The sequence below is a fragment of the Bos taurus genome, chromosome 3 (genome assembly GCF_002263795.3).
Source record: "Bos taurus isolate L1 Dominette 01449 registration number 42190680 breed Hereford chromosome 3, ARS-UCD2.0, whole genome shotgun sequence".
In the NCBI taxonomy this organism is placed as follows: Eukaryota; Metazoa; Chordata; class Mammalia; order Artiodactyla; family Bovidae; genus Bos; species Bos taurus.
Genome location: NC_037330.1, coordinates 60191645 through 60205674, shown reverse-complemented (window position 1 = coordinate 60205674; position 14030 = coordinate 60191645). Strand labels below are relative to the sequence as shown.

The following is a 14030-nucleotide window of genomic DNA, read 5'->3' as shown; positions in this document are numbered from 1 at the left end:
TTAATTCCCTAGAAATTGTTTTATAAATTCCTCAATCCCAATTAAAATACCAGCAGCCTTTTTTGTAATTAAACAATTAATCAAGATTTAGAATAAAACTGATTCTAAAATTTATAAAAGAATAAAAGGACTAGAAAAGCTAAGATTTTAAAAGAAAAAAAGAAATTTGAGGATTCACTCTCCCTAGTTTTGACACTATGAAACAACAGGAATGAAAATTGTGTGAAGATTGTATAAGAATAGGCTCATAGACCAACGGAATGGGGCAGGCAAAGTGTTGACATTTAAACTAAATTTTGAAATGTATTCATTGGAAGGACTGATGCTGAAGCTGAAACTCTAATACTTTGGCCACCTGATGCGAAGAACTAACTCATTGGAAAAGACCCTGATGCTGGGAAAGATTGAAGGCAGGAGAAGGGGACGACAGAGGATGAGATGGTTGGATGGCATCACCAACTTGATGGACATGAGTTTGAGCAAGCTCCGGGAGTTGGTGATAGACAGGGAAGCCTGGCGTGCTGCAGTCCATGGGGTCGCAAAGAGTCGGACACGACAGAGAGACTGAACTGAACTGAGCTGAAAGTACTTTAAACAGACTATTTTAATTAACTTCAATTTTATTTTCACAACCTGTCACGTATACTTTTAATACTACTATTTTAGTGATCCAATTGAACAAATAGTTTAGTCTAAGGTTACAAAATTGAAACATAGGGGAGCTGGAATTTGAACATAGGTCTGTCTGGGTCCAAAATGCTTAGGATTTCTTAGTGCAGAGTGATGGGAAGATGGATCAAAGACTGTACTCACAGGAGAGAGAAATAACATTACAGAACAGGTAAAGGAAAATTAACAAAGGTCTCTAACTATCTGGGTCAGGAAAAACAAAAAAGCTACAGAACATAATTCTAAAAGTGGAAATAATTGCATATGTCAAAAGAGGGAAATTGGAAGGAAAAGAGCATTAAAGTATACAATATCCCTTCTGCTTCTGTCCCTTAGGCCTATTCCGCTTGAAAATGGCTTTATAACCTTCTATTGCAGAATTTAAGTGCAAAGACTATACAAAAATATATTTATAATAAACTTTACCACGATTTTTAAATCACTCAGTATAATAGTGTAGCCAAGATATGGAGGTATCACACTAGGGAGATTTCCAGCAATATAAAATGTAAACAACTATAATAGGTCTGCATGCTGGAATTAAGAACACAAGAAAATATAAGTATGAGTAAATGTGAATACTTAAAAAAACTATTAAAGACCACTGACTCTTTAGACAACAACAAAAAAATCTTATTTGTCCAGTGGGACATTAGTGAGCACAATGCTAGCAGGGGCTTGATTAGCCTCTGCATGCTGGGTTTGTCCTCTTGAAATGCTCCTTTTTGGAAACTTGAGCTATCATATTGAGTTCTGATTACCCTCCTTACATGTCATGTAAAGAGAAAGAGACACCCAGCCTACTCCCCAGATGTTCCATCTCTCAACCGAGGCACCAGACATATGACTGCAGCCACCTTGGATTTCCATCCCCAGATGAGCTTTCCAATAAATGCAAATATATGATTCACTTCAAGCTAGCTCAGCAGAAGAGCCACTGAACTGAGCCCAGCCAAGATTGCAGAATAATGAACAAATAAATGAAACGGCTTATTATATTGCAGTAAATAACTAATAGACCTTTTAGTTATACAGATTATTCTGTATAACTAAATAGGCATACAGGTTATTCTGCATGTGAATGTGTGTGTTTCAATTATTTCTCATATGCCATGTCTATGCAGCATCAGGAAGAAAACATTGTATAGTACTATTTATAATCCAAATAATGAGAATATCACAAACCACTAGCTTATTTCAATCTATTTTTATTCAGTTACGTATACACAACTCTACAATAAAACATTTATTACAACAGATTACAAAATAACATCAACATTCTCTACCTCGTAATTTGTCCTGTTAAGACAACTTACTTATGAAATCTTTTGGCTGGTTATGAAACACTACCACCTGTTAAAATGGAAGAAAAGTGCATCTTAAAAGTGAAACGGTTTTACATGTGGAACTAAGATGGGTTGTTTTTAAAGACATATTGTTTGGCTTCATTCTTTTCTTTATAAACATTCATTCTTTTACCTTCATCCTTTTCAAAGGATTATTCAGCTCTCGCTGGAATGAAGCCGCTCTTCCTGAAAGGAAGGTCTGAAAGGCAACAGCCAACAAATTTTCATACTTTTCAAGTAGTGTTTTATCTTCAGGAGGATAAATTCGCCTACAATAAAATCAGATAAACCAGCTTTTTTAAAAAGCTATTACAGTGCAAGACGTAAGGTAAACTACAAAGATAATCCATGACTCTGTATCAGTCACTTCACTAGGTGCTAGAAATAAAGATGAATACAGTACGAGATATCCATAAATTTTTATCTGTTACCCATACAAACTGAAGTTTATCTAGAGAATTATCATTAAGTGATGAGTTCCAAAAGGCATAGTATAAAAATCTGGTTGAGGGGAGGTGGTTTAAGAAGAATTGCAATGGGACATATTGGAGAAATCCTGGAGAGCTTTATCAGAGATAGTTTAAGTGATAAGGTTTGGAAAGTTTTAGACTTAGTGTGACTATTGATGTATACAAGAATGTCGGGATTAACCCTAATGATCTTTTGAGGGGTGGCAGAATTTTCCTCTCTGCTGGAGAGAATTAGGTAGACAATTAGGTTGAGAGGCATGTGTTTTCATCACTACTGCTGATGGTATTAAGGCTGGAAAGAACACCTTACCAGGAGGGCAGGAAGTTCAGTGATCTCAAATTCACCTAATTCTGCTGAGTCATTATCAAATCTTGGGAGGAGGGGCAGTCTTTACAGGAACACAAAGAGCTTAGAGGGGCCCCCGTCTTCTCCTGTCAAATGTGGCACTGGGGGGGGGGTCCAGTCCCACACAGTCCACGTCCCTTTCTGTCTCATACCTGGCTCCTCCAGACAGTTTCACTATTTGCCTGGTTCCTGATACATTTGAATTTACAACAAAGTACAAAAACGACTTTGAACTGACAGAAAGAATACTAAGAGACCTGACTTTCTCAAAATACCATATGATAATAAAATAAGATAACAGGATAACATCAGGCTTAAAGACTACACAACCACTCTTGAGGCTGGCAAGCAGGAAGCTCTCACCAAGTCTGAACCATCTACTTGACTATCTTTCCTTGCTGGAAGTAAATTAAACAAAAAGCACGTTCTCAGCATGATATAAACACGACTCAAAATAAGCCTAAAAGTTAAAAAATATAGATACTGCTGTTTTGACACTTTACTTTTTTCAATCCATAAAAAAACAAAAGCACAGTTACCTGTAATTCCCCATGTGTCGATTTTCGTGTTCTTCTTTCGAGATCTGCTTCCGTACCTGAGCGAGTCTCTCCTTCTAGAAATGAAGACGTTTTACAAATAAAACCTGACAAGCGAATTATGTAATTCAAACTGTAGGTACATTGTTAAAGTTTTCATACCAGCTCTTCTTTCCGCTTCTCCAACTGATGTCTCTGTTGTTCCCAATCTGAGGAACCTGGTAAGGGTCTTTTTATTGAATTCTGACCATAAAGCCTCCTTTGAGCTTCAGCTTTTTGTTTAGCCAAGTTTTTCCTTTTATCACTGGTCCTAAAATATAGAACATAAGACCATATTCCAGAATTCAAATAAGCTCTGATCTTATCCCTGTAAGGAGAATTAGCAGAAGAGGAGATACAGTGGGAATAGGAATCAATGTTTATTAAATTTATATATTCACACATATATTCATCTAGTCATTCATCAAATATGGATTTCCATACAACAAACAGAAGTTTTGAAGATAACAAGAGAAAATGGTGACAGTATAGCAACTGATTAGCTATACAATCTTAGGTCAATTAATTGCTGGGTATGTTTTTCCATCTATCAAATGTTAACAACAGCACTTCTCTTCAAAAGTTCTTATAAAGATTAACCCAGAGTGACACTGCAAGCATGATCATCTGCTCAGTTGTGTCAGACTCTTTGCGACACCACGGACCGCAGCACACCAGGCTTCCCTGTCCTTCTCTATCTCCCGCAGTTTGCTCAAACTCACATTCATTCAGTTGGTGATGCCATCCAACTACGTCAGCCTCTGTCTCCCCTTCTCCTCCTGCCCTCAATCGTTCCTGGCATCAGGATCTTTTCCACTGTCACCTCTTCACATCAGGTGGCCAAAGTACTGGGGCTTCAGCTTCAACATCAGCCCTTCCAATGAATATACAGGGTTGATTTCCTTTAGGATTGACTGGTGTGATCATCGTGCTGTACAAGAGACTCAAGAGTTCTCCAGTCACAATTCAAAAGCATCAATTCTTCAGCACTCAGCCATTTTTCTGGTCCAACTCCCACATCCATACCTAATTAATGGAAAAACCATAACTTTGACATTTGTCAAAGGCCTTATACAGACCTTTGTCAACAAAATAATGTCTCTGCTTTTTAATATGCTGTCTAGGACTGTCATAGCTTTTCTTCCAAGCAGCAAGCATCTTTTAATTTTGTTGCTGCAGTCACCATCCATAATTATTTTAGAGTACAAAAATAAAATCCATCACTGTTTCCACTTTTACCCCATGTATTTGCCAAGTGATGCGGCCAGATACCATGATCTTAGTTTTTCTGAATGTTGAGTTTTAAATCAGCTTTTTCCCTCTCCTCTTTCACCTTCATCAAAAGGCTCTTTAGTTCCTCTTCTCTTTCTGCCATCAGAGTGGTATAATCTGCATATATGAGATTGCTGATATTTCTCCCAGTAATCTTGATTCCAGCTTGTGCTTTATCCAGCCCAGCATTTCCCATAATGTGCTCTGCATAGACATTAAATAAACAGGGTGACAATGTACAGCCTTGACGTACTCCTTTCCCAATTTGAAACTGGTCCATTTTTCCATGTTCGGTTCTAACTGTTGCTTCTTGACCTGCATACAGATTTCTCAGGAGGCAGGTCAGATGGTCTGGTATTCCCAAAAGAATTAGTTGTGATCCATACAATCAATGCCTTTAGTGTAGTCAATGAAGCAGAAGTAGATTTTTTCTGGAATTTTCTTGCTTTTTCTATGATCCAACTAAGATCATGGCATCCAGTCCCATCACTTCATGGCAAATAGATGGGGAAACAGTGGAAACAGTAGCTGACTTTATTTTGGGGGCTCCAAAATCAATGCAGATGCTGACTGCAGCCATGAAATTAAAAGATGCTTACTCCTTGGAAGGAAAGTTATGAACAACCTGCTGCTAAGTCGCTTCAGTCGTGTCCGACTCTGTGCAACCCCACAGACGGCAGCCCACCAGGCTCCCCCGTCCCTGGGATTCTCCAGGCAATCTAGACAGCATATTAAAAAGCAGAGATGTTACTTTGTCAACAAAGGTCCATCTAGTCAAGGCTATGGTTTTTCCAGTAGTCATGTATAGATGTGAGAGTTGAACTATAAAGAAAGCTGAGTGCTGAAGAATTGATGCTTTTGAACTGTGGTGTTGGAGAAGACTCTTGAGAGTCCCTTGGACTGCAAGGAGATCCAACCAGTCCATCCTAAAGGAGATTAGTCCTGGATGCTCATTGGAAGGAGTGATTTTTAAGCTGAAACTCCAATACTTTGGCCACCTGATGCAAAGAGCTGACTCATTTGAAAAGACCCTGATGCTGGGAAAGATAGAGGGCAGGAGGAGAAGGGGACAATAGAGGATGAGATGGTTTGATGGCATCACTGACTCAATGGACATGAGTTTGGGTAAACTCTGGGAGTTGGTGATGGACAGGGAGGCCTGGCGTGCTGTGGTTCATAGGGTCACAAAGAGTAGGACACGACTGAGCGACTGAACTGAGCGGAACAAATGATGGCAATTTGATCTCTGGTTCCTTTGCCTTTTCTAAATCCAGCTTGTACATCTGGAAGTTCTTGGTTCACATACTGTTGAAGCTTAGCTTGAATGATTTTGAGTATTACCTTGCTAGCATGTGAAATGAGCACATTTGTACAGCAGTTTGAATATTCTTTGCTTTTCTTTGGAATTGGGATGCAAACTGACCTTTTCCCGTCCTGTGGCCACAGCTGAATTTTCCAAATTTGCTTTGGTGATTAATTACTATTATTAATTAAATGTGAGAAGTAACAAAAAGGGTTGAACTTGAGATGGCAGCAAGACTTCTAATTTTAATGACTGTATGATTAAGAATATCATTTTTCCAGTGATAAATACAAAATTTGGCTGAGTTTCCTTTGTTCAGGGAAATGGAAAATGTGATTTAGGTAGCTCTTAACTTTTATTTTATTCCATTTTACCTAGGACAAATCATTTCTATATACCGTACAATTTAAAGGAAGGACAGGAGAGAAAGGGGGAATGGAAATAAAAGGAAGAGGAAAGAACAAAGACTAAACAATTGGAAAGGGAAAAAGGTAAGAGAGAAAGAAAAATGAAATGACAGAATAGAGGAACGGAGAACAAAAAAAAAGGACTGAGAAGACCATGATGAGAATGCTGAGGAAGAAATGAAGGCGGAGATATATGCGCCTCTACACAGCAAACACTTAAATCACAGGCAAGGACACTGACACACACCCAGCTCAAGCACGTACAAATAAAGAACTCTGTTTGCATTCCTATAAAAACTGGTGTGAATAAGCACTAATGACTCTTAGTCCAAAACAAAATTTAACCAGAGACCAAAGGATCTCCATTCACTCAGCATTTTAATCAGTGTTTTTCCACTCAGCTATATCCAAACACTGACCTAAGGAGTTTTGTTTACACTTTCTGGAGTTCTTTCCACTACTCATTATCCTGTGATTCCATCCAAGGGTTTTCTCTTTCTAATAAGCTGGCCTCACACATACAAGCTCTTGTAATATGGAAACTCTGGAAGTTCTATGAACATGCTATGCTTGCCTCACTTCCTTATCTTACTACAAGGAGTTACCTTGAATGAAGTGTCCTTCCCCATCCTTGTCATCATTTTATTTAGTACTCACCATACTCTAGTTCTAGACATGGGCCTGGAAAGACAAAGATGAATAGAGACATTGCCCTCAAGCTGCAATGGTCTAAAGGGGGAGAGGGGAATATCATGTGAATAAATACACAGGTTACAGTGGATGCTACTTAAAAAGTGACAGTAGTAGGGGTGAGGGCAAAAGCGAGGAAGTAAACCACTTTGCTACAGCAAAGGCTTCAAACAGAAGGTCAGGTTTGCACTAGGTATTCAAGAATGAGTTAATCAAAATGTGGCATATACATGCAATGGGCCTTAACAGGGAAGGAAATTCTGACTACATGCTACAAAAAAGAGAAGAACAAAAGGTGATCAGGGAAAAGAGAAGAACAAAAGGTGATCAGGTTGGCAAGAGATGCAAGGGCTAGATGATAAAGAGTCTGTGTCTAAAGATCAAAAATGACTTGTAGGCAGTGTTTAAACTTTCTGATAATGTGGCAACAATCTGAGCAGAATAGTAGAATTTACAAGTATCTCTTTAAATGTTGGCATCCATCAGGCTCTGCCCCTGCCCCTCTCTACTTCTCAATATATACACTCTATGTTCTCATCCACTGGATTCAACAGCAATCTATACATGTATGTCAGTCACATGGAGGTCTCTTATCTCCTGGGACCTTGTATATCAAATCTCCCACTTGACAATTATGCCTGAGTGTCTTAAAGCACTTCAAAATCAGCATGTTTAAAACAGAATTATCTCTTAATTTCTACTGCCCCCATCACTTCTAAGTCTGTTTCTTGCCTAAAACCTTTATCTAAATAAAAGACATACTGTCAAACAACTCATCCAAGCCAGAAACCTAGGAATCATGGGAGACTTTGAGCTCCCAGCATTTACTCCTATAGCAGTAGGCACTCAATAAACAACTTTTTAAATGACTTGGAGAGCAACAGAATGGAAACCACAAGATGGGGTGAAAGTCAGTGCTGAAGCCAGGGAATCAATAAAACAGACCAGGAGAGAAATGAGAAGTCCTTAAACTTGAAGAGGAGACTAAGAATTTAAGTCATACATTTAACAGGACTACTTAAACAATATGTATGCCAAAAAAATGTATTGGCCTGTTGCTTAAATAATCTAAAATACCTGATACAACTTGAATAAGTGAAATAAAAATTTCCCATTCTATATCTCTTTCCTCCCTATTCATTTCCTTTAGAATAACTGAAATATTAGAATTTAGGCAAATCATTCTCTGATCACACAAAAGAAGGTGTCATATGAAAATTTCTGAGCAAGCTATATCTCAATCTCTTTTTAATAATGTCTTTCATATGAATCTACTTCTCAATCAGGCATTTACTAAATGTTTGAAAATATTTCAAGTAAATAAATTGCTTGGAGGCATCCCACAGCTCTTAGAGAGTTCTTGAAATAACAATTAGAATCAATTGAGATCACAAAATTCCTGAGCTTAAGTGACCTCAAGAGGTCCTAGAAGTTATTTAAACACTTATACTAGCAGACAGCTCACTATTTCATTAAACAATTCAGCTAAACTTCTAACAAGTTTCTCTCATAATAAGATAACAGCTTCCCATATAGTAACATTTCACATATTTGATTATCATGATCATGTAAATGGCAGCCAGTCCAATAATATTCCATTGATCCACCAATCCCAATTTTGTGTATATATCCAAAGAAGTTGAAATCAGGATTTAGAGTGATACTCACACTCCCATGTTCATTGCAGCATTATTCACAACAGCCAAGACTAGGAAGCAACCTATGTTCATCAATGGATGAATGGATAAAAAAATGTGGTACGATGGAATATTATTCAGCCTTTAAAAAGAAGGAAATCTTGTCTATTCTTTTCAATGGGAAAAGTTAAGCTCACTTAACTGCTTCTCTTATCCGTTTACCCTAGCAGCCTGAAATACTAGGAAGACCTCTGGACAGAAAGGTAGGAAATGCATTTTTTTAGTTTTCTTTACTTTCTGAGTGACCTTTATGCTTTAGTTTCTTCTTATGAAGTAAGGAAACTTCTAGAAGGTTCCCTAAGGTATGCTCCAATTCCACCTCAATACTCTGTATTAAATAATTATACCAATAATGAAATTTAAGCATATTTATTATAGGTTCAAATCATACAGGGGGAAGGGGAAGTAGAGTTCAGGAGGAGAGGAAAAGATATTTAAAAAGAAGAAAATTAAGTGGGTTTAAAGAACAGAATCAAGAAACTCAAAATATAAAATACTAAAATTATAAGCCAATTTTATTTACAAATGACTGTTCTACACCAAACATGTGAAAAAATTCCAAAACACAGAGGAAACTATTTACCTAATATTTAGTAGCTTCAGGGCATTTAGCAGCACTCCCTTTTTCACATCATAGTCTATTTTCTGATCAGTGCCAAAGCTCGGAGCCCGATTGATCTGAAATTAACAAAGAAAACAATGAATATCCAAATGTTGGCAGATCAATCTATATTCAGTAAAATTTTTTTAACCCAATGTGGGATCCCCAACCAGTAAAAGGACTCTACAATAAATCTCAAAGCTCTACACAGTCGATGGTCCAGTCACCACCGCCACACCTGCATTCCCCACCACCTTAATTTAAGTCAAGGACTTGCAAGGAATTGACTGTCATCACTGCTCCTTCCCGCTGCTGTCTTAGCTCAGGATTTTTCAGTCAGCATTATCTGCTCTCTCTCCAGTCCACTCTCTCCAAATTATCACCCCATGCATTCCAGGTATTAAATTTAGAAAGTTAAAGTGATTCATCCTGACAAAAAGTTTGGACGACCAGTAATAATAAGAAGAATAATAACACGGGACAAAAAATAACATGCATGTTACCAATATAGTAATAATTATATTCATATATCTATTTTGCATGTTGAAATTATCAGTGCCCTCTTTTCATTGCTTTCAGATCTTCTGGATGGATCATCCATTGCTGCCTAAAAAATAAATTTTCTCTCTTTCTACCTGGGTCAGACAATAATTCATCAATTTTCATTTTACTTCATTTCACTGAAGTTACTTGGAGGATACCATTAAAGGTATCTGAAGACTAACCTGTATTAGCATTTCTAACTGTTTAAGGATTCGTGGAAATCAATGAGCCATTTGTGGCTGTTCTACTTTACTCCATCATTTCCAAAGTTTCATTAAGAAGAAAAATAACAAGCAACTATATATACTTTATATATTTATACACACCCAGAAATGTAGTTTATAATATGCTACAACTTCAAGAGCTAGAGTTTTCGTTTTTTCTTTGCTGTTGTTGGGTTTTGTTGTTATTGCTGATGTTATGAAAATGCAATTGGGATAGCAGATATTTAAGGAAATTACTTACTCTATTAACTCAATTGATGAGGACACTATTGAGTTCAAAACTACAGGTTAGCTTCTTGACCACCAGCTAATTCCACAGGCTATCTCAAAAAACATGCATGCTGCTACTCATAGAAGAGGGTCATCTTATACAAATCCAGCACCACAAGAGACAAGGTAACTGATAGCATTTTTTTTTTACAACTGGCAGCTTAAGGAAATACCACATTATAGTTAAATCATCCAGGAATATAAGTGCTTCTAATCAGAAATGTGGCACAAGATCGCTGCAGAAAAATTAGAAACAAAAGTCCAAAAGGACAATAGAGAGATCATCTGCAATCCCAACATCTAGCGTACTGTTAACCATCTGATAAATGGTGTTCCAGATATTTGCTACACATATTCATCATATTCATTTAACCTTCCAAATATATCTCTATACTAAATATTTTATAACCAAGGTTTTCCCTGAACGGTGTGTCATATAAATCTTGTAAGCCATCATTTTGATGGCTACATGTTATTCCTTGCGTAGAGATACGGTAAACTAATTTCTTCAATAGAGATGTGCCTTACTGTACTATGTCCTTGCTGATTTCTGATTTAAAAGGTGATGAACCTATTTCTATCTTTGTGATGTAGTCTCAAGGGGAAGAGTATAACTTGGTAATTGCAAGAACATGCATTTATTCCAGGGAATTTTGAGAGAGGGAGTTTATTCTACTACTTCAAAGTTTCACGCATTTCCTCTTACAAGTGCAGAGAAAGGATAGAGTAATATATTTTATATATAAAAAAAGTTTCAGGCATTCCATCTCTATAACTTATAAAACAAAGACAGTTCTGCTGCTAGATATAACAGGATTATTAAAATAAAACAGACATTTAGGAATTGGTGATTAAGTGGTTCACTGAAATGTTATCTATCTGCATAGAAAATCTTAGTATTTCATTTCAAACTTGCAGCCTGGAATTCTGCCAGGCATATCCCTCCACCAGGATGGAAGGGAGGTCTTGATACAATACAATCACAATCCTCTCTCTTATCTATTTCAGATTCTTCACTCTACTATCATTTGAAAGAAATTGGTCTCTGAAGAAATATGCCTACATACTAAATAAACTAATATATGGAAAGGTAGAAAAACTTAATTAACATTTTGGATTTTAAGTTTTATGAGAAATTTAAAGGAAAAAAAGAAAAGAAAAGAAAAACCACAAATGGCGGACAGAAGAAATGCCAAAAATTATGGCTCCATCCAGCCAAACTTCTACTATGTGATGACTTCTTTGTTCTCATTTCCTAACATAGTTGTAAAAGAGACAAAGCTCACAAGTGTTAGAGTCTTAAAGCACAGCAGCCTGTAAATGCACACAAAAGGAAAATCAATAGAAAGAATTAAATTAAATTAATATATTTATGAACTGTCCAAATCATAGTTTTATTATCAAGATAAGCACAATCATTTCATGCACAGATGAAAGTTTCCATAATAGTTTCTGGGCTCCTAAATTAGTGCTGTTGCCTCTGGCCTATAACTTACCCCAGCCTCAACCTCAACTCTCCTAATCCCTGGCCCCTCCCCACTTTCTACAGCCTTAAGTACTCTGACCAGGTGTTCACTCCTTTGCAAAGACTTTTTTTTAACACACAAATATACACATGTATACAGAGAGATTAATCATTGTTCTGCTTCCTGTTTCCTACTTATACTTGCAATTATTATTATAAAACACATAACTGAGTCCCCTACAAAAACAGGACAAGTATTCTCTTATTTTTCTTTTATCTCCACCATCTGGTGCAATGATTTGCAAATTAAGGATACTTAACATAGTAGAAGTATATTTATACTCCACTTAATTTCCATGTTTTTCCCTAAAAATGTTTTCTATGATTGAAAATCTCTGTAATTTGCCACTATGAATCATCCCCTGTGATTAATGAAGTTAACTAAAAGTTATCACATGCTCAGAGGCATCCTTTGCCTTCTTCCACTGGATGGCGCCAAAAGGTTTTTAACAATGTATATTCGCACTACTATGATCTCAGATTCTTTCAACTGTTTTGATATAATACATGTTCAGTACCCACAGCTGCCTATTATTGTGGCATTTTTTTAAAGGGCTATGATTGATTTGAAAATGATGAAACAATGAATATAAAATTAAAATAAATTACTGTGGTGTTGTTTTTTTTTAAGTGGTTTGTTGATCAGGAAGTTATGGAGGAAATAAAGTATGAAGAAATATGAATGCAAACAATGTACTTTTGAGCTTTTAAAAGATACATAATTCAACCATTCAGTCAATTCTGATCTAACCAAGCAATAGTCAGCTTCAGTTAGGCAAATGCTTTTAAAATTAGGTGAATAAAATACGTATAAAATCATTATTTCTTATTAACCTTTCAGTTCTATTTCACGCACGTGCCTTCACTTCTTTCCCACCCCATCAAAGCTAAAAGACAAGTATAGGGCAAAAAAAAATACAGGTAAGAACAGGAATTGATACTTTCAAATAGTAATGCTGGAGAAGATCTTGAGAGTCCCTTGGACTACAAGAAGATCAAACCAGTCAATCCTAAAGGAAATCAACACTGAATATTTATTGGAAGGGCTGATGTGGAAGTTGAAACTCCAACACTTTGGCCACCTGATGCAAAGAGCTGACTCACTGCAAAAGACCCTGATGCTGGGAAGAAAGATTGAAGGCAAAAGGAGAAGGGGGTAGCAGAGGGTGAAATGGTTAGACAGCATCACCAACTCAATGGACATAAATCTGAGCAAACTCCAGGAGGTGGTAAGGGACAGGGAAGCCTGGTGTGCTGCAGTCCATGGGGTCACAAAGAGTAGGATACAACTGAGCAACTGAACAACAAAGAACAGGAAAGGAAAGTAAGATAAGAAAATGGTATCAATAAAGAAGAAAATGTCAGGACTAAGAGGAAGGGCCACTGTTCAGAGTCAAGTGCTTTCACATTCAAGGAACGGAGGAAGTAAAAGGATACATAAAGTTCTTCACATTTATCTTATTTCTAGGATCCAAGCCAGGAGCATAATTTGAATACCTGACAGAATTGTATTTGATTAGCAATATAATACACATTATTTGTTCACAGTAGATTCATCAAACACACACATGAAAGCAGGGGCCCTCAAACTGGAAGTGTTCTTTCCTAAAAATATATTTTGAATGTCTTGATTTCATCTATCATTCATTCAATTTGCTTTCCAAAACCTTGGTATTACAGATGTAACTTCTAATTTCCAAATCATTAACAAAAAAAAAAGGTAATCAACTTAAAGGTAGTTGATGATGATATCTTCTATAACAATATAGTCCTTAAAATATAAGCAATCTAGTATACTGTTCGCTGCTGCTGCTGCTGCTGCTGCTGCTGCTGCTAAGTCGCTTCAGTCATGTCCGACTCTGTGCAACCCCACAGACGGCAGCCCACCAGGCTCCCCCGTCCCTGGGATTCTCCAGGCAAGAACACTGGAGTGGGCTGCCATTTTCTTCTCCAATGCACGAAAGTGAAAAGTGAAAGTGAAGTCGCTCAGTCCTATCTGACTCTTAGCGACCCCATGGACTGCAGCCTACCAGGCTCCTCCGCCCATGGGATTTTCCAGGCAAGAGTACTGGAGTGGGGTGCCATTGCCTTC

The 14030-nt window shown here is 37.2% G+C and overlaps 1 protein-coding gene across 7 annotated transcripts in view; it reads right to left on the bottom strand.

Annotated features, from left to right (window-relative positions):
• TTLL7 (tubulin tyrosine ligase like 7) overlaps nucleotides 1–14030 on the bottom strand; it is a 150698-nt gene that overhangs the window by 56155 nt on the left and 80513 nt on the right. For all 7 annotated transcript variants that reach the window (XR_001497116.3, XM_005204387.5, XM_005204390.5 and 4 more), the window contains 4 exons: nucleotides 9359–9453; nucleotides 3530–3677; nucleotides 3371–3444; nucleotides 2149–2284 (listed from right to left, as the gene is read on the bottom strand). Coding sequence is in view for 6 of the 7 variants with exons in the window: in XM_005204387.5 (XP_005204444.2) it covers nucleotides 2149–2284; nucleotides 3371–3444; nucleotides 3530–3677; nucleotides 9359–9453 (453 nt within the window). In the remaining variant the exon portion in view is untranslated. The remainder of the gene's footprint in view (nucleotides 1–2148; nucleotides 2285–3370; nucleotides 3445–3529; nucleotides 3678–9358; nucleotides 9454–14030) is intronic.